Source organism: Cyanistes caeruleus, chromosome 9 (genome assembly GCF_971803275.1).
Source record: "Cyanistes caeruleus chromosome 9, bCyaCae1.hap1.1, whole genome shotgun sequence".
Classification (NCBI taxonomy): Eukaryota; Metazoa; Chordata; class Aves; order Passeriformes; family Paridae; genus Cyanistes; species Cyanistes caeruleus.
This window is the reverse complement of record NC_141709.1, coordinates 3,289,298-3,307,426: the sequence shown is the minus strand read 5'-3', so window position 1 is coordinate 3,307,426 and position 18,129 is coordinate 3,289,298. Positions and strand designations below refer to the sequence as shown.

General features: G+C 43.0%; 1 protein-coding gene across 1 annotated transcript in view; it reads right to left on the bottom strand.

Moving 5' to 3' along the window:
* ACBD6 (acyl-CoA binding domain containing 6) overlaps nt 1–18,129 on the bottom strand; it is an 81,510-nt gene that overhangs the window by 38,048 nt on the left and 25,333 nt on the right. Inside the window, exons 4-6 of the mRNA XM_086841283.1 lie at nt 17,826–17,911; nt 8,162–8,267; nt 1,778–1,867 (exon numbers count right to left, since the gene is read on the bottom strand). Coding sequence (XP_086697409.1) covers nt 1,778–1,867; nt 8,162–8,267; nt 17,826–17,911 — 282 coding nt within the window. The remainder of the gene's footprint in view (nt 1–1,777; nt 1,868–8,161; nt 8,268–17,825; nt 17,912–18,129) is intronic.

The window sequence follows — 18,129 nt, the reverse complement described above, 5'->3', positions numbered from 1 at the left end:
AAAAAATTCTCCTTTATTACCTTGGTGGGGAAAAACATATCAAAGATTGATTTTTCTTTTTATGGCTATTATTAACCTTTTGTTACTGGCCAAAAATAATCTGGTTAGAAAATGTGCAATGCATCAAAAAGAAAAGCGAAGAATTTAACAGAAAATTAATACTCAGGGAAAAAAAAAATACAATAATTCTCTCTTCTGCTTTTTCTTCTAAGAGTCAGACTTTACCTCAAAAGAACGAGACAAGTGTCAAAGAGAAGAAATGTTTCAGAGAGAACCCAGAACCATCTCCCAGGCTGCCAGGGTGAAGGGAATGGGCATGTGCCTGATTCCACTCCTTCCCAATTTGAGTGCAAAGCTGTTCTGTCTGTATCCAACACACCATTCACTAGCTCTGACTGAAAGGAGATGGACAGGATGTGCAAAGCCCCCCATTTGCACTGGCTTCACTCTACCCCTCTTCTGGGTAAGGAAGAACTCCTATTAAATCCATTAAAACACCTAAGCACAAACACACACATCTCACCAGCCACTGCAGAGCTGTTCTTCCTCATACCCATCCCACCAGAAATTCTGCCCAGAAAAGGGCAAGACAGACTTTTTTACAACAATTTGTGTAAATACCAACACAGCTTTCTGTAGCCTGTGAACATTACAGCTCTGCCCACAAGCCTTCAGACTGCAGCTCTGCTTCACATCCACCTCTTACAAATTCCTGAAGCATTTATTGAAGATCTCATCAATAAGAGCTCAAAGATTCATCAGCAAAGGTGTATCTATGTCCAAACTGGGAAGGAGAGCAGAGCCAAAACGTGCCATGATGGTAAAGAGTAGGCAATCATAATCTGACAGAAATGTGTTGGACAATTATTTCTGAATATGATCACATTTATACAGGTCAGCCCTTAATTACAACAAGCTGACAAAACTGGGATTGTTGGCTCAGGAGCACTGGCAGACCCAGGCTGGTTGGCTGGAAGAAACCATTTGCAAAGTGGTTGCTGAACCAGTTTAGGTCAAAACCTGGTCTATTTAGATACCTAAATCTGGTGCTAGCTAAGCTCAGACATCTGGGCTGCAAAACTCAGTGGCTTAAAATTATTTTTATTTTTCCCAGGTTACCTTTTTTGGATGTTCTTATAAGGGAATCCCAGAATGGCTTGGGTTGAAAAGGATATTAAAGATCATCTAATTCCAAACCCCTGCTATGGGCAGCAACACCTTCCACTAGATCAGGTTCCTCCAAGCCCTGTCCAACCTGGCTTTGAACACTTCCAGGGATGAGGCAGCCACAGCTTCTCTGGGCAACCTGTGCCAGGGCCTCACCAACCTCACAGGGAAGAATTTTTTTTTCCTAATATCTAATCTAAACCTACTCTCTTTCAGTTTAAGTCATTCCCCCTTGTCCTGTCACCATGTGATCTTGTAAACAGTCTCACTCCATCTATCTGGTAGGTTCTAGAAGGCTGTAATTAGGTCACCCTGAAGCTTTCTCTTTTCCAAGCTGAACAATCCCAGTTCTCTCAGCCTCATAGGAGAGGTGCTCCATCCCTCTAATCAACTTTGTAGCCTCCTCTGGACTTGCTCCAACAGGTCCATGTCCTTCCTTCCTTCCCAGAGCTGGATGCAGCACTGCAGATGAGGTCTCACCAGAATGGAGCAGCTTTTCTGTGATAAATACCCTGAGAGAACTCGCTGTGGAGTTTTGGAGGAAGTTTCATGGAAACATTTGGTCAGGGGGCTGTGTAGCACATCAATTTGCCTCTGTGTTCCCTCTTACCTGGATGTTCACGTCGGCAGCGTTCTGCAACAGAACTGAAACCAGCTCCTTGTGTCCTCTGTCACACGCCCAGTGGAGCAGAGCCCGGCCCTGAAACAGCCAGGAGAAAATCAACAAAGCCAAGCAAAAAAAAAAGCCCATGGAAAATCAGTCTTGCTATTAAGTAATAAGCATCTATATCAAAATTAACACAGACTTTAAAAAAAAAAATAAAAAAAATAATATTAGTATGCCACTTACTGGTGATTTGGACTTATACAATAATGCTAGAAATGTCAAAATCAACACATAGTTCAATTTTTTATTAATTTAGCACCACACCCACAAGCCAGAAAAAATTTAGAGGGGAAAAGCAGCAATGTATGAAACACAGGAGCCAGCACATTATTTGTTTTCCTATATAGATTTAGGATTTTGGCACCTCTGACTTTTCTGGGAGCAATGAATTACACAGCAAAGGTAGGATATTCAGTGCTGCCTAAGTCACCTGGATGCCAAGTCCCCAAAAGCTCGTTCCTCTGGCAAGTTTGAAACACTCAACCTGTCTCTGCTGGAAGAAAAGACTAAAACTGGGTGTCTGGGCAGGCACCCCTCGCTGTCCTCTCTTGGGCAGGCTGCTGCATCCATAACTCCCAAACCTCCACAGTTTTCTTCCCATCCCCTTTCTACAGGTGTCTGCCACCATGGGGTGGGATGTAATCGAAGTTCAGATCTTCCTGCACGTCCAAGGGCATGAGAAGTAGTTTAGGATCCATGAGAAAGGTAACTCAAAGTGATTTGAGATAGCAAACAAAGAAAGAAAACCTTCTATGTACACTTAGTAAATTAGCCTTAATGTTCTATTAGTCTCTCCTGGTTTAGGACAGCACACAGCACACTTGTAGGGGATTTCTTGGAAATCACCCTGCAGATGAGCAGGAATCACCTCCCTCAAGCTGTGACACCATAAGACTAACCTGTGTTTTTCAATATGCCACAGAAAACAGTCACAGACCCTCAGAGAAGAAATCATTTAAATTAGCCCATGCCTGGTTATAAATCTCTTGACAAAGCAGTGGGGAACAAGGTGAGTAACTCATTTATCTGCTAATGGGAACTGTGAGCCAAATTTCCTGGCCACGGTGCCAGGAAGCAGGAGGGGCAGAAGACACCTGTGACCAAAGCTCACACTGCTTCTGCTGGATATTCCTGGGCAGGGCAGCAGAGGTAGAGCATGATTTTAAGTCAGGAAATTCACACTTTTTGACCCAGAGACTAATTAATTTTTTAACATGCAATTTTAATGTTACACTAATTAACCTTGCATTAGAATGAATTTTCTGACAGTGACTTTCTATGGAAGCACTGATGACATGCACAAGCCATTTAATGATTCATATTCTTGCACTCAGCACCCCTAGCAAAGTCTACAAGGGGGAAAGAGTACAACTTAAAACAATTGGTAAATATGGAGAGATCTTTAATTCATGTTTAGCATCGTTAATTTATCTCTGCACTGGTAATTACTTAGTATTTCAGTTGGACAAATACCAACTTTTTCCAAGCCACAGATGTTTATCTCAAAAGGAAGGGGCACATCTGCAATATACACAATAGCAATGAATACTTCAACAGATGATTACAGGGTCTTGATATATGGGTAGAGGAATAATATTGCAATTATTCAATGTATTTATTGCACAATTACATGATAAAATAAAGTCACTTCTATCCTTTGTATCAAAACTCATGCTACAGATTAGTGGCTAAAATATGTTGGTTTGCATTTGTCTCTGGACAAGGAGAATCTTATTTTATTGGTGCTGAACTTGCCTGAGACCAATAAAGGAAAAACAACAGTTAATTTTGAGTTAGGAGTACCAGGAGTACCCAGGAGTACCAGAGCACTGTGCAACTGGTCCAGCCCATGACACTGGCAGGCTGGTTCTGCTACACATGGTGCCTTTTGAACAAGACAAAACCCTGAAGCTTGATCATCTATAGTCATTAAAAATCTCCTTGTGCTATTTGCAGGAGTATGGATTTCAAGTCTTGGGCCAATTCCACTTTGGGTAATTACACTCTGCTTACCTATATATTCTCTCTGCAACTCTAAATGGATACAATATTTTCTAATTAGTGCCTTAAATGGCTCTGCATTGTAATTGTGCACTATTAAACAGCTGACATGTTCCACCCAAGAAATATCTGCAGCATGCTACACCCTTGACATGGGGTGTAAGGGGCTTTGGAGACCTTCTGTGCAAGAGCACACCAGGAGATGGGGAAGAAAAAATACCTCCAGAAGAATCTCAACCTACTTATTGCATAACAAAAAGCATTGCTACGAATTTGGTATTTAAAATGGTTGGACTTGATGATCTTAGAGGTCTTTTTCAACCTTAATGGCTCTTTGGAAATATTTAAAACTACTTGTAGAGCATCAGGCAAGTTAACAATGGTCAACACTTCTAGCTAACATACTCAGGCAGCTATACAGCTACAAAATCCACTTGTTTCCCATGTCTTTCTTAAAGTAAACCTTAGTGATAAGACAAGCTTAAACTGAACGTACAGTCACAGTCTTTATAGAGGGGATATCACCTCTGCACGCTGAAAAACTCTTTAGTCTGCACAGCTGCTGCTTTGTATCAGCATATAGCATGTGTTTGTGTGTTTAAATAACGTGGCAGAAATCTTAGGGGCCACAGATTGAGCTTTCCCAAAACAATTCCCACGTGACTATTTCATTAAGCAGTGAGAGAGACTCAAAGCAACATGAATAATTTCACGTAGGAAAGCGCTGCACCAGTGAGGTTTGGCTAGATGCAGTCAAACATCAAGGTATTCCCTCCCTGCAATTCAAACACAACAGTTGTTGCAGAAGTTACTTGAGAGGATGCATTCCCCCCCCCACCTTTGAAGTATTTAATAATAAAAAAAAAAGCATAAAAATAGCCCCAGTGCACTAACCCTGCCTCTTAAATCTTCTGTGCTTTGCTTGGCTAACCGCTGCCAGCTTGGCCAGCTCCTGCAGCAGCTTCTCAAGCCAACAGCACATCAATTTTGCTCAGCTCCAAGTCACAGGGTGTTCACAAACAAAGCACAGGACAGGGATTTGTCTCCCATACACTGAGCTGGCAGACAAATGGATGGGAATGATTTTCACATCAATTAGCTCGAGCAGAGAAAGGGGAGAACAAAGCCAAACCGAATGGATGTGATACAGTATAAAGCTGCACTTCCAGGCACGATGTTTGCAGCTGTAATGGCTGGATAGCAATGAGCCACTCTAACTTGTGGCAAGTGTTCTATGAGCAGTAATTAAGAAAAGACAGATATCTACAGAATGGCTGCATCCCCCTGTGACAGCAGAAACAGTGAATGGAAGGGTTGTTGTTACAATTACACAGGTAAATTTGACTTGGAAGTCAATCACTTTCAGAGCTCTGAAACGTTTGGTGAAGCTTTCCTAATGGGAGAAGGCCTATAAATCCAGAAGTCAGTGACCCTTCTTCAAATCCATTTTCCCCCCCTGTCCTTTTCTTGGCAAGCTGGCACTGGTTTGGCTCTTGCTGTCTCAAAAGCACAAGGATCGGGGTCTAAATGAGCATCCTGTCAGATGCCTTTCATTAAAGTTTTGGCAAAGGCTTAAACACTGCACACAGGTAACATGTTTGTTTACTGGGATTTATCCAACAATTAAAAAAATATTATCTAGCTACAACCTCCACAGCCCTTGGCACAAATCACAAAAGCAACTCATCTCTGCCTTCGAGCGGCTCCTGGTTTGTTCCAAGTTGAAGAAATACTATTTTCAAACAGGCAGCAAGTGAGCTACACTCCCAGGATGTGCCTGGGGTGACTTCACAGCCACAGTCCATTTCTTATTCCATTAGTCCTGCTGACATACACAAGGAAAACAGGTTGCTTTAGTCTGTGCTACTTCTTATAAGTGAATGCGATTCTGCTGAACTCTGGGCAATTTAGACACAGTAAATGGAAGCTTGTACATGATTACTGTCATTAGGTTCTTTGTTTAATTCTAAATTGAAGTTTATCATATCCAAACTGTTAGCAGGTATGCTGGCTTGCATGTTGCACATGAAGAGCTTTATTTCTTGTGGGGAGAAGGCCACTTATGCTTTGGAAGTTTCCCAGTGCAACTATCTAAACCCCAGAATCTTCTGCTGCCCTTTCTGAAATCCTTTTGCTTTGACTAAGTTGGCTCATCCCCACTTTACATTTTTATTCTTGATTTCCTTTCTCCTTTCACTGACTTCTTCCAGGTTTGCACAAAATGGCGGGGGGATACAATTAGATGGAGTACTACCATATCACATAAAAATAAAATGTAAACACCCTACAACTCCAGCCAAGTCTTTATTGTCCAAGGAAAGGCTGAGCTGAGTGTCTTTGCAGCTTAGCACGAGCCTATTTGGTGCTTCAGTAGATTTTGTTTCATAAGAAGTTAACTCTTTGTATGTACCCTGCTGACATTTTAAATTTATAGGCATTTAAATCAAAGGATTGATAGTGTGAATTATGTCCAGAAGCCAGGTGAGGCAGCTTTTGGATTTGGCAGGATGTATTTACACAGTAACACTAAAATAGTCAATAAAAATGACAAGATTATGCTTGCATACACTTTACAAAAGGTTCAGTCTGGGTTATCTCTAGTCTAAAACGGGTTCTAAAACTTCAATCAACCTGCATGATATTGGAAAACAAGTCACCTCCCACACTGGGAAGAACATGTTTGAGTACCAAACAACACTGGTGATACTTTCAGTTCCATAACATAAAATGAAACAATTATTTCTTTCAGATTCTTCCTTTTGGTATGCTATTTTTTTTGCATTTATTGAGGTAAACCAAAATTGTTGAAGCTGGGAGAATTTCATCTATACGAAAATTCTGTCCCAGTGGGAATCATCTCACAAGTCCTTCACAGGTAGGCAGATGTTTTTGGCTCCTGCCTGTGCTGAAGCAATCCCATACTCTGTAACATCCATCTGCTAATATCCATCAGTTAGAAATAAGACTTCTTCTACATCAGGGAATCATGGATAATTCCCAAAGAGGATACAATCTGGTAGTTTTTTATACAGTTTGGACACTTAAGCTTCCACAAAATATTTTGATTTTTTTTTTTTTTAAACAGTATTTCTTTGGCTGAAAACAAGCACATTTGTTACTTGAATGGAAAGGAAAATACAAAGTGCACCTTGCCAGTGGAAACAAAGCAATGCTAACATGCACTTAATTGCAAACATGTGATCCTAAAAATGAGCTTTTATTAATCAACAGACTCCAGCTGTATTTTTTGTGGGGCTGCCTTGGACATCTCCTTCTGTAACCTGTGATCTGCAGAAGGAGGATGGAGCCCAGAAACAGCACTGGTGCAGCGGCTGCGTGGCACATGACGGTTTCAGTTCATTGGATTTATGATGTGAAATTCCAGCCCTGATTGTGAACACCCCTCCCTTCTCTCCTCTGAAAATTAATTCACATGAATTCCTGATTAATAATAAAAGGCCCTGCCATCAGCATTCAGAGCCCCAGCCGGGGATGTCATGGCTCAGAGGGCAGAAATCTGCTTAGAGCTACAGGAGAACCCAACTGAATTTGTGGCGTCTCAGTCTATGAATGTCTAAGCACTTCATCTGTTCACCAAAACACAACGTGCTGGAAGGAGCTGTGCTCAGGCTGGACCAGGGGCAGGGCTAGGTGGCAGTGTGCAAGCAGGGAAACAAGGTGACAAACCTGGTACACCCACAACTCCTGAAGGATCAACAGGAAACTGCACCCACCGCGTGTTTACACTTGCCAAAAAAAGGATGAATCAATTCAGTTTTAGACTGGTTTCTCTTGGGGTTTCTGGCAATGCCTGTATTACCTCCTTGTAGGGAAATGGTGTTTTGAGTTTGATGAGCAGAGAAAGACTGGACAATGCCACTGTTTTTGGGAAGCCAGTGTCACTCATTTCCCATCCATCTGAGGATGATAAAAAGCTTGTGGCATGACAGAAATCCTCCTTCAACCTTAACCGACTTCATAGTCAAAAAAGCTGTTTCCCTCACTTCTTACTTCTGTTTGACCACACTTAATGTACAAAGTAGGGCAAGGGAGATATTCAGAAGATCTTACACTGCAAGTAGCTGCTGGTACTGCTGAAAATAACATAGAAACTAAGCTTCTGATCTCTATGCTACATCCACACTACCAGAAATCCAGTGGAAAGCTGTTTCCAAACAGGTTACCCTGTCTCAATGACCAAATGTTTGTTCAACTGTTGCAGCACCTTGTTACAAAAATCCTAACCATGGAATTCTAAAAAGGAGTAGCAGTGAATTAATACACAAAACAGATGAAAGATTGATGGTCCTTATCTTTTCTCCATACCTCTTCATCTGTGACATTCACATCCACTTTTTTTGATTGAATGGCTTTGGTTACATAGTCAATGTTGTTTTCTCTGCAGTAATCAAAAATGTTCTTGTCCTCTTCCCTATTCAGGAAACAAAAGCAAAAGAAGCACCACGTTACTGCACAACACAAAGGCCACATGCACATTATATGCTCTAACTTTGTTACAGACATTTCAGTGCTGTCACTGGATTGAAACAGGCATCTAGTACTGCACATGCAGAATAATGTGCTTTTCCCCACCCCCACCAAGTTAAGAAACAGAAGATTTTGCTTCCAAGAAAAATAAAGGTTGTTTTTAACAGTATTATGTCCGGACAAATGTCAGTTTATTCCTGTGAAATGGCACAAGAAATGTGTGAAGTTAGCTAGAAAAATCCATGTTTGAGTTCTGTTATAAATCACTGCAATCCCACGAATGAGAAAAGGCTAAAGCTACTCTTCTTGTAAGAGCCGCTCTGGGTCACACCAAAGCCCCATCCAGTGCCATCCATCCTGGACAGGGGCCACTAATGTGGCTTGGAGAAAACAGCAGGACAAACAGGACACCTGCAACAATCTGTCCCTGGCTAAACACATGTTGGATCCTGGATACAACACAGTAAGTGCTCACTTAGAACTGCTTGCAGGCAGAAAAATCAAATGATGGTGCTACAGGTGCTTGAGTCACACCCTATAGCTCCTGGTATAGCTAAAAGCAATACTCTGGCTTCAGACACAGTAAAATTTCTATCTTTACCTACCAAACAAACAGAACCTCTAATAAAGTTAAGACCCTTCACAGATTCTTGTAAGAATAATACCTTTAGGCATAAGTACAGTGATACCAGTGCAATGTTAGCAGGGAATAAAGAGGCCACTGGTTTTCCAGAAGTAAGCCAAAAGCCCATATAATCCTCTCTCTTTCTAGTTTCCAGATAAAAACCATGGTTCAAATGAGCCCATCAGCACTGCTAAGGGACTTGGCAGCTTCACAAGAGTTAAACACAGAGTCGTTGCCTCACATGACATCCCCAGTTTTCAATCACCTTAACTAAAGACCTTCTGGATGTTCAGCAGAACTCGGACTGACAGCTTTAGTCACTCAGAAAAAAGGACGCTTGCTGGAGCTGGTCAGACCCAGTAAAGAGGTCAGTCTGCTGTGGGCAGGAGATATGCAACAGGGAAGTTTGAGAAACAATCCCCTGGTGCTAAAATGCAACAGCACTTCTATTCATCTGCATTGCTCTTGAACTCGCAGGCTGAAGAACTCCAGCAAGGAAAAGTCAAATCTAGGTAACATCTGTGTTTCTGAGCAATGGGTTACAAACAAAGTGTCACTCTAGTCCCCCAAAAATGAAATGCCAGCAAGGCCATGTCCTCTGCTCCCATCAGGGCAGGCAGAGTCATGATCCAACTTTGACTTTGTCTTTTATTGTCATGCATCTACTGAGTTACACTCTGATTCTTCGGACTTCAAGCATCTGTGTCCTGCCACGGTGCCAGAAAAAGGTGAGAAAAAGCACTGATACTGTGCTCCAGTGGCAGATCACTGCTTTCTCCAAAGAAGTCACTTCCTCTGCCCTCCCTCAGTAGCACTGCTCTCCATCACACCACCCCTCCTCTTTATACACAGACAGTCCCTGCAGAGACACCCAAGCTGCAGCTGCTGCTCTTTTGGGAGCCACATGGGATTTTACACTCTGTGTTTAGGCCTAAGGACTTCACAGGAGGCTCCCAGTTTCTTGACCAGTTTGTCATGAACTCATTCGTTGGAGGTCTTGCCCGCTCGTTCCACACAAGCTCCTGGGAAACAGATCACTGCATGCTTTAAATGCAATTACCTTGAATTCCAGGAAAAAAAGAACCTCACAGCGGGATTAGAAAAGGCAAAAGCTTATACTGCTCGAGATGGAGCTTGACAGACTCATGATGGAGGTCACAAGACATGTCTGCCCCTGCTAACAAAGGCTGATATGATATCCTGGGAAGTCCCTCCAGTCCTACCTTGTTAGTCCAACCTCTCCAACACAACCCTGGCTGCTGACAGCAGCCTTTTGGGAGAAGCTGCTTTTCAGACAACGCTCTACAGGAACTTGGTTCCCCACTGCACTCCCTCATTTATTACAGATCCTTCTTTCTTCCATAACCCCAGCCCCTTCTCACTAGAGGGGCCCACAGCCATTCCCAGTTAATCCTGGGTAGTTTTCCATGTCACAACCATGAGCTTGGGCTGTGCCCTTCCCTCCCTGGCAGTGATGCCACCTGCTCATTCCACATGCTGCAGAGCCCTGACAGACCCCACAGGGCAGCACCAGAGGTACCAGCAGGGATGTGGCAGTCACAAAGCACCTGACTGTGCTCCACAGGGAGCATCTGCAGGGTCTGTGCCAGCAGAGAGGGCACAGCAACCCTCACCTACCACAACCAGCCCATTTCCCCACCACAGCCTCCAGACAGGACTTTTAAAGTCTTTTCCCAAGGATGTAAGGGGAAAATGACCTGACACAGCTATTTGGATATGATTTAGTTTTCTGGAATAACCAACTCTGCAAATGCTCTATATATCCCCATTCCAAAAAACCACTTTTCTTTCAGAAGTCTCCACAATGGAATTAATCCAGAATACCAATTTCCCCACCCGAAGATAAGGTTTCGGGAAATTTCGTTCTTCTACTCTGCATTTATTTCTCTATCTTTAAACCATCCCTTTGCTCCTGATGCCCTCCTTAAAAAAGTTAAGCATATATTGTATCAAATTTTTCTATAAATATTAACAGAGAGAAACAAGCCCTTTCCGGTCACAATGAGAACATTTTACCTACAAATAAAGTAGTCAGATGAAGCTGCACTCCACACACTTAAAATAATCTGATTTAGCTAAAACCAGGAAGGGAAATTGAGGAAAGAGCTCAGATGAGTTACAACTCAGATTTTTTGAGGGACCAATACTAGGGGAGACATCCTTCTTGAGTGGTGTGAATGGAATAACAACAAATTACTGTTACTTGTCTCTGCATTGAAAACCACATAGTACAAATAAGAAACAGGTTGAAAACTTGGCAACTTGTTTTTTCCCCTTCCTTTACTTCACATGTGTGTATGTGTACAGAATAATGCCTCCACCATAGTAGGTACAGGAAAAGAAAAAGGATGCAATGATTTTATCAGACTTGTTCTGAGCAGGAATTTGCACTCCTCATAAAAACGGATAAGAGTTAGCAGCAAGGCCCAGAAAGTGGTAGAAACAGGCAAAAACCAGACAGAAACATGTGAGAAAAACAGAAGTGACAGTGCAGACATAGATAATGCTGTGGGGGAGAGAACCCATAGAATTGCTATCAGTATTTTCAGAAAAATCTCAATTTACATAATAAATACAGTATTCAGGACATCCATGAAACTCAACCTAATGGAGATATGCACAATAATGCAAAACCTACAGCTAAAAGGAAGACTTGGATGCAATTTTCTCTCCATGTCAGACTGTTGAGATAAAAAGTCAAAAGATAATGTTGAGTCCTCAAGTCAACAAAAGCACCTGTCAGTAAAGGCAGGTAGAGTTTTTATATCTATTTCCTGAGGATGCCCAGAGGGTTTCTCTTCTCTCTTGCTGATGGCCCCCAAAGCTATTTCCTTGTGCTCTCCCCCATCCCATCCCAGTAAGAGATGGTAATTCTGATTTAAAGATGAGTTGAAGCATACCTGTTGCCTGCAAGTAACACATGGGCAGCTTTTTCCATCCTTGAATAAAAGGATTTAGAAGAACTTAAACCAAGTCATCTCTCCCCGGGCTTAGAAGGCTTTGCAAGCCTTCTCCATAGGCTGTCCAAAACACACGTGTTGAGCCAACAGGTTTAAAACAGCTCATGGAAAAGATCTGCTGCCAGTTGATCATTTCCTTCTTATCTGGAGTGCTGTAAAACTGCTTGCTTTATAAACAGCACCAAGGCTGCCACTGAAAAAGTCAAAGAGATCTGAAACTCACATTATTTTACCCTTGTGCAGACAATACCCTCTCCAGGTTTGCCCTGTCCCCTTCCTCCCCCTCCGCAGGTTACCTCCAGCGCAAAGCTCAGGGCAGAGGGCCGAGACCAGGTTTTTTGGGCATCCTTTCCCCTTTTCCTGGGGCTGGTCCAAGGCACATCCCAATGGATTTGCTGTGGAGTGGCCCCGGGTGCCGCTAACAGGTGGCTTCGCCCGTGTGCTTGGCACGGCGCTGGCGAGCGAGCGGCGCGGCGGCGGAGCGGAACGGGACGTGTGCGGGGAGCCGAGAGGGCTCGCAACACTCACTGTTTATGTCAGGGCCCTCGGCCCCCCCAAGGGACCCATTTTCACATAATCTATAATTATCTCTTCGCTTTAATCGCCTCGTCACTTCGGAGGCTCTCCTGGGCACAGGAAGAGGAAAAGCTCATTAACTGAACCTTTTCTCCTCTCTCCAGCCACCCATAGCTTTTAATTGCTTGGTGTTGTTATTATCTATCAGTGCAACTGGGATCATTTTCATAAGAAAGGGTGGTGGGAGGGAGGGAGGCAGGAGCAGGTCCCTGAGGTACGCTCCACAGACAAACCTTTGCTTTCTCAATTATTTATGCCAGCTGAGGTTTTACAAGCTGAATAAATCCATAACTCAAGTTTATTTTGAGCCGGCAGGCCGTCCCGAGGGAAGTGTTGCCCACTTGCCGGCACACTGGCGTGCCATCCCTCCGAGAGCCGCCGGGACGTGGCGGGACGCGTGTCATCCAATTCCCCACCGCAGAGGAGGCGGCCGGGAAAACGCCGAGTGGGAGCCACCACGGAAGGATGTGCTCTCCAAAGGGAAGGCAGGCCTGAGCCCTTTGCACAACAAAGCAAAGCCCCAAAGGTCACTGCTCCAGGGACAGTAAAAAGGGGAGAAGCAATAAACTTGGCAATCATCTTGAAGTCAAAAGATTGGTCTGCTGAACATTGGTCTGCTGAACACTGACCTGAAAAACCCCAAAATCCCAGCTGCCAGGAGCAGCTGCAGGTGTTTTGCCTGAGCACTCTGTGGGCTGCCTGGGCTCCACAGAACCAGGAAAGCTCTTTCACAGCCCAGCATTTGAGAGTGACATGTGTGGTGCAGCCACCCACACGCAAAACACCAGCCAGTAATTCCCAATACAGGTATCACATGTCTCTGCAGCTTTCCACTCACTTCCAGTGGTGGTGTTCCCAAAAGTAGGGCTGGAGGGAGACAACAAAACCCCAGCCCTGCTCTGGAGCACTGGGCTCATCCCAAAAGCCATCGCTGCTCTGAAACAGCATCCTTGCAATGGATGCTGGAAGCAGCTCTTTAAAATTCAGCAGCCTTTGTGCCTGACCACATGCAGCGACCTCTGGTATTTTCTGCCAAAACAGTTCATTTGTCTCACACAACAACTAATCAATTCCCAGGGCCATCCATCATGGGGGCTCTCACGAGCCGGCCCGGCAGCAGGACCAGATGGCGGCTTCGTTAGTGGGATTAATACAATTCTGATGGATTGCACGGCATCAGGCAGGTCCTGCACACCAGGGGTGCCCGCTCCGCACCCACATCCTAAATGTTTCCCCACTCACGATTGGGGTTGCTCCCAAATGTCTGGGGGAGGGTGGTAGTTTCAACCAGGAAAGGGCTTCTTCAACATCCCTGTGGATGGGAGAAGTGTAAAACACAGCTCAGGGAGGCCTCTGTGCTGACTGGCAGATGTCATTCCCATCCTGGCATGCCAAGGCCCTGAGGAAGCAGATCGTGGCAGAGCGCAGGAGGGCTCCTCCAGTGGAAGTGGAAAGGGACACGGACATTTGGCAGCGTTATTTCTCATTCTCCAGCTGCCAAATCAATGTATTTGTTTCCTGAAAACACTTATAAACTGCCTACTCTTTGCCTCGGCTTTAAAAGAAATACTGAAAGATAAAGCTGGATTTCCAAGGCTACGGTATTTTTGGCGTATCTCTCAGATTGTGTTTTAGATGAGATTTATACTGCTAACACATCAGTCAACTTCAGATCACTGGTCGTGTCCCAGGTTTGTGAAACTCCAGTGATAGTGCTTTGATCACAAAAGAGCTCCACTACTACTGCTTTGTTCTGGTAATAAGACCAGAAAAGGGACATAAAAGCTTTATGTAGCAGTAAAAAAACAAACAAACCAACACTATACCCAGCTTGAAATCACTGATAACTTCTAAATTTTTTCCTTTCAAGGGAACCTCGGAGTCCCATCATCAGTCACCAGCATGCAGGAGTTTTATGCAGTGCCCAAGGGGAGATAAGTGATTTGCAGAGAAACCCAGAGGCAGAGCACTATGCTAATACATCCTGCAACTGGTCCCCATTACTCACTGGGGGTACTCGAGCTCTTTATTGCAAGGGTTTATTAATGACTCCTAATTGATGACCGGTGCCCAGTACCCCAAAGTAAATAACTGCTACGCCTCATTAGCTCAAGAGACCTTCTCCTGATTTGAGGGCTGATCTATGAACACACAAATTGCACTGATTTAACCGAATCTCTTTCTAAATTGATTTAATTAGATCGGTATAACCTGTTTCTGTGGATGCTCTTGAATTTATTTGGAATCAGTGCAATGTGCTGTGAGCCAGACTGACCATTTTTCTATCTTGTTCTCAATTAGAAACATTTGAGATAATTAGTGATAAGGAAAAAAAAAAGTGGCCCTGGCACCAGCCATGTTCCTCCTATTGCTAATCCACGTTAGGGCAGGGTATGGTAACTTCACTTTGTCCATCCTTTACAGATCTGGATCCTAAACCCCCAAGTATTTCATTCCACAAAAGGAATGTAAGTACTATTTAGGCATAATTTTAGACACTCAGTTTGAAATCAATGGCACCACTGCTTTTTTGCTAACTACTGCTGATGGCAAACTAGGGGTTTATTCTGTTTAAAACAAAACCTCTGCTCTTCAAACAACACAGCAACAGCTTGAAGGGCTTTAATCATTTATGATAAACTGTTCAAAAGGTTCTGGTAAAGAATAAAACAAGTGAACCTGCTTAGGTGACCCTTCAAAACTCTGCATCTGGATTCTTGTCTATCTCCTGGTGCAAGCTGAGGTTGTGGCTCCAGATAAATCAGCAGCCTTTTCCTGCCTTTGGATCAGCAGAATCCTAAAGGGCACATGGTAGGCTGTGTTTGGCAGAGTAATACCTGCTGAGAAATTGCTCCCAGCAATCTGCTAGGGCTGATGAGGACTCAAGTTTTAGCTTTTAGTATACAAAATAAGGGGTTTTTCTTACTTATTCTGGGCTTCTTTAGTGATCCTGAAACAAGAAGATACTTATCCCATCAACAGAGCTGGGAAACAAACTAAAGTGGTTTGATTTCTATTATTTACATTTTTGCAAGCTTGTTGCAAAGCTTCAGACAAACCCCACCATGCAACCGAGTCAATAAAAGAGTCTGCATCAAAGTTTCTTTTCTCAGATAGCAGGTGTTGAGGGAGCACACACACACACTGAACTGACAGCAGGGGACTTAGCCAAAACTACCAATGTGTGAAAGCTTATCTTGGCTCAAGCCAATCAGTTTCCTTTCCCCATAAAATATTTCATGTTCTACCTCTACAGAAAGTGCCTTAATTTTTTTTAAGGCAACATTCTGTTTTATGAAGAATTACTGAATGTTAAACTTATGTTTTTGTAAGTAACCACTCACAGCCTCACAAAAGTCACCCTTCTCAGGTGAACCAGTACTTGCTCTAGATAAACTTGGACACCAAATCTAATGTTTAGAGCCACTCCCTCTTTGGTTTATCTGCTTGATTGGTTTGGTACCAGTGCAATTTTGCTGTTTAAGGCTATGCTCTTATTAGTGGAATTATCATACCAGAGATGTGCCTATACTTGCATGTTTATTCCCTATTCCAGGAAGAGAATGAACAACAGACAAAAGAACCAGGAAATGCAAAGCTGTAAAACTCTGTGGGTAGATGATGGTGCCACTTGCTCATTCCTGTCTTGCAAGGAAGACACTGATGCCTGGGAGTCAAATTGTGCTGACAGATTACATGAGCTTCCACTCTGCCAGCAGTCAGGACACTTCATTCAACAAATTTCAGCAGAATCACCCTATTCCAGCTGTGTGGGAGACTACACCTGCCTACAGCCTCATTTGTAAGGACAGCTGTGCTGTGTTAAACAAACAGCACCTATGTTCCTCATAGTATGTTTGGGAAAAAAGTATTTGCAGCTGTATTTTTGGAAATAAAAACAAACCTACGAAAAGATTTAGGCTGGTCAGGTCAACCAGAGCAAACTCTGTTTTTCTGTACATTATGCTGCATTTCAAAGCCAAGAAAGGGCATAGGCAGCACTTGGGATAACCAAGACTCTGACAGCACTTTAGGGATGCGCTCTACCCCTGAAAGGAGAGCTTGAACAGGATTTAAACCACAAAGTCAAACTGTGAGATCAAGGATGTTGGCTGAGACCTGCACTGCTAGAGCAGGGCCAAAAAAGGAGCTGCACAAGTGCCATTCCTCAGTGTGTTAAACCAAGGTCACACCTGACCACCTCTGCTCAAGGGCCAGGGCAAGTCAAAGATGTGTTGGCTCTCCAAGCAGGGGAAGAAAACCATTCCTGGCCAACTACTCCACTCTAAAGTGGATTGCAATCCTGAGGGAAATGCCTGCATTACTGCCAAGCACCACAACTGCCACCCTGCCTGCTTACAACAGCTGTCTCCATTCCTACCTGAGCTCTTTGCAAAGGGTTTGGAGCCACCTGATCAAGATTTCTGTTCCTTGGGTTGTGACAACAAGTCAAAGAAATGCTGTGCTAGAGTTTTAACTCTTTAGGTAAGTTCTCAGCTGGAGACTGCATGTCCTGAAATCAGTGTTTACACTTCCTGGATGTAAAAAGATGCAAGACATTAATTAAAAAATGGGATCATACACATGTAAATGGGTGACTGCATGTCAGGAAACACTGTCAAAAATTTAGTTTTCTCTGACTGTTCATTTTAACTAAAAATATAAGACAGTTTCCTCCACAAAATCATTTAGATATTGCTGTTTAATATTATATCCATGATTAGTAGCCTGGAACAATAAAAAAAAAATAAACCAAACAAAAACCATCCAGGTGTCCTTATTCAGTAGCTAATGTCACTTACTACATGCACCTTGACAGTTTTAAGTAGCAGCCACTCTAGTTCAGTAACTGCAGAGCTGGCTTTTCTAGCTGGAAAGCCCAGAAAAAAATTAATTTGATATAAGGCACAAACTGTCCCTGAAGGCAAACATTGTCCAACATTAAAACCTTCACTGAACAGTTCCTAATGAATGTATTGGTAAAGAAATAACTATTTGGAAAAGGTAGTGCCTGAATAGCTTTCTATTAAAAATATCCAATATTACCTTTTTTTTTAAGCCATATAACTGAAAAATGGGAAGTCTTGCCCTTCCCCCACATCTTGTGCTAGGGAAAGGTTACTACCTGGCAATGATACAGGCAGATATTGATTTAAATGATTATGGACCTGAAAAGTTCTTTCCTGTCATTTATTATCCTACTGTAGCTGCCACCACACTTGTGCAATATTAAAAAAAAAAAAAAAAAAAGCAAAAAAAAGCTTAACAAAATGACATTAGCAAAACACTGTTTTAACCGAATTCCAGCACAGATAATCACCTGATCATTTCTTCTTCTTGATATAATGAGCTGATGACTGGGCCTCCAAATACAGTTTTGCTTTCCTTTCCCCTCTTCTCTGTTGTCTGAAAGAAAAAGAAAGATTGGTCCAGCATCCCAGCTCCCACCATATTCCCAACTCTCATTCCCAGCCCTGGCCCCTCAGGACCCAAAAGCTGAGCCTCTGTGAGGCAGCATAATATTCTGTTACTAGATTGCAAAACTTGCCTTTATAAATCTATTTAATATAGATTTAAAATTAAATTTTATAATGGGCAGCATTTCCAAATGATTTACTCCCAGG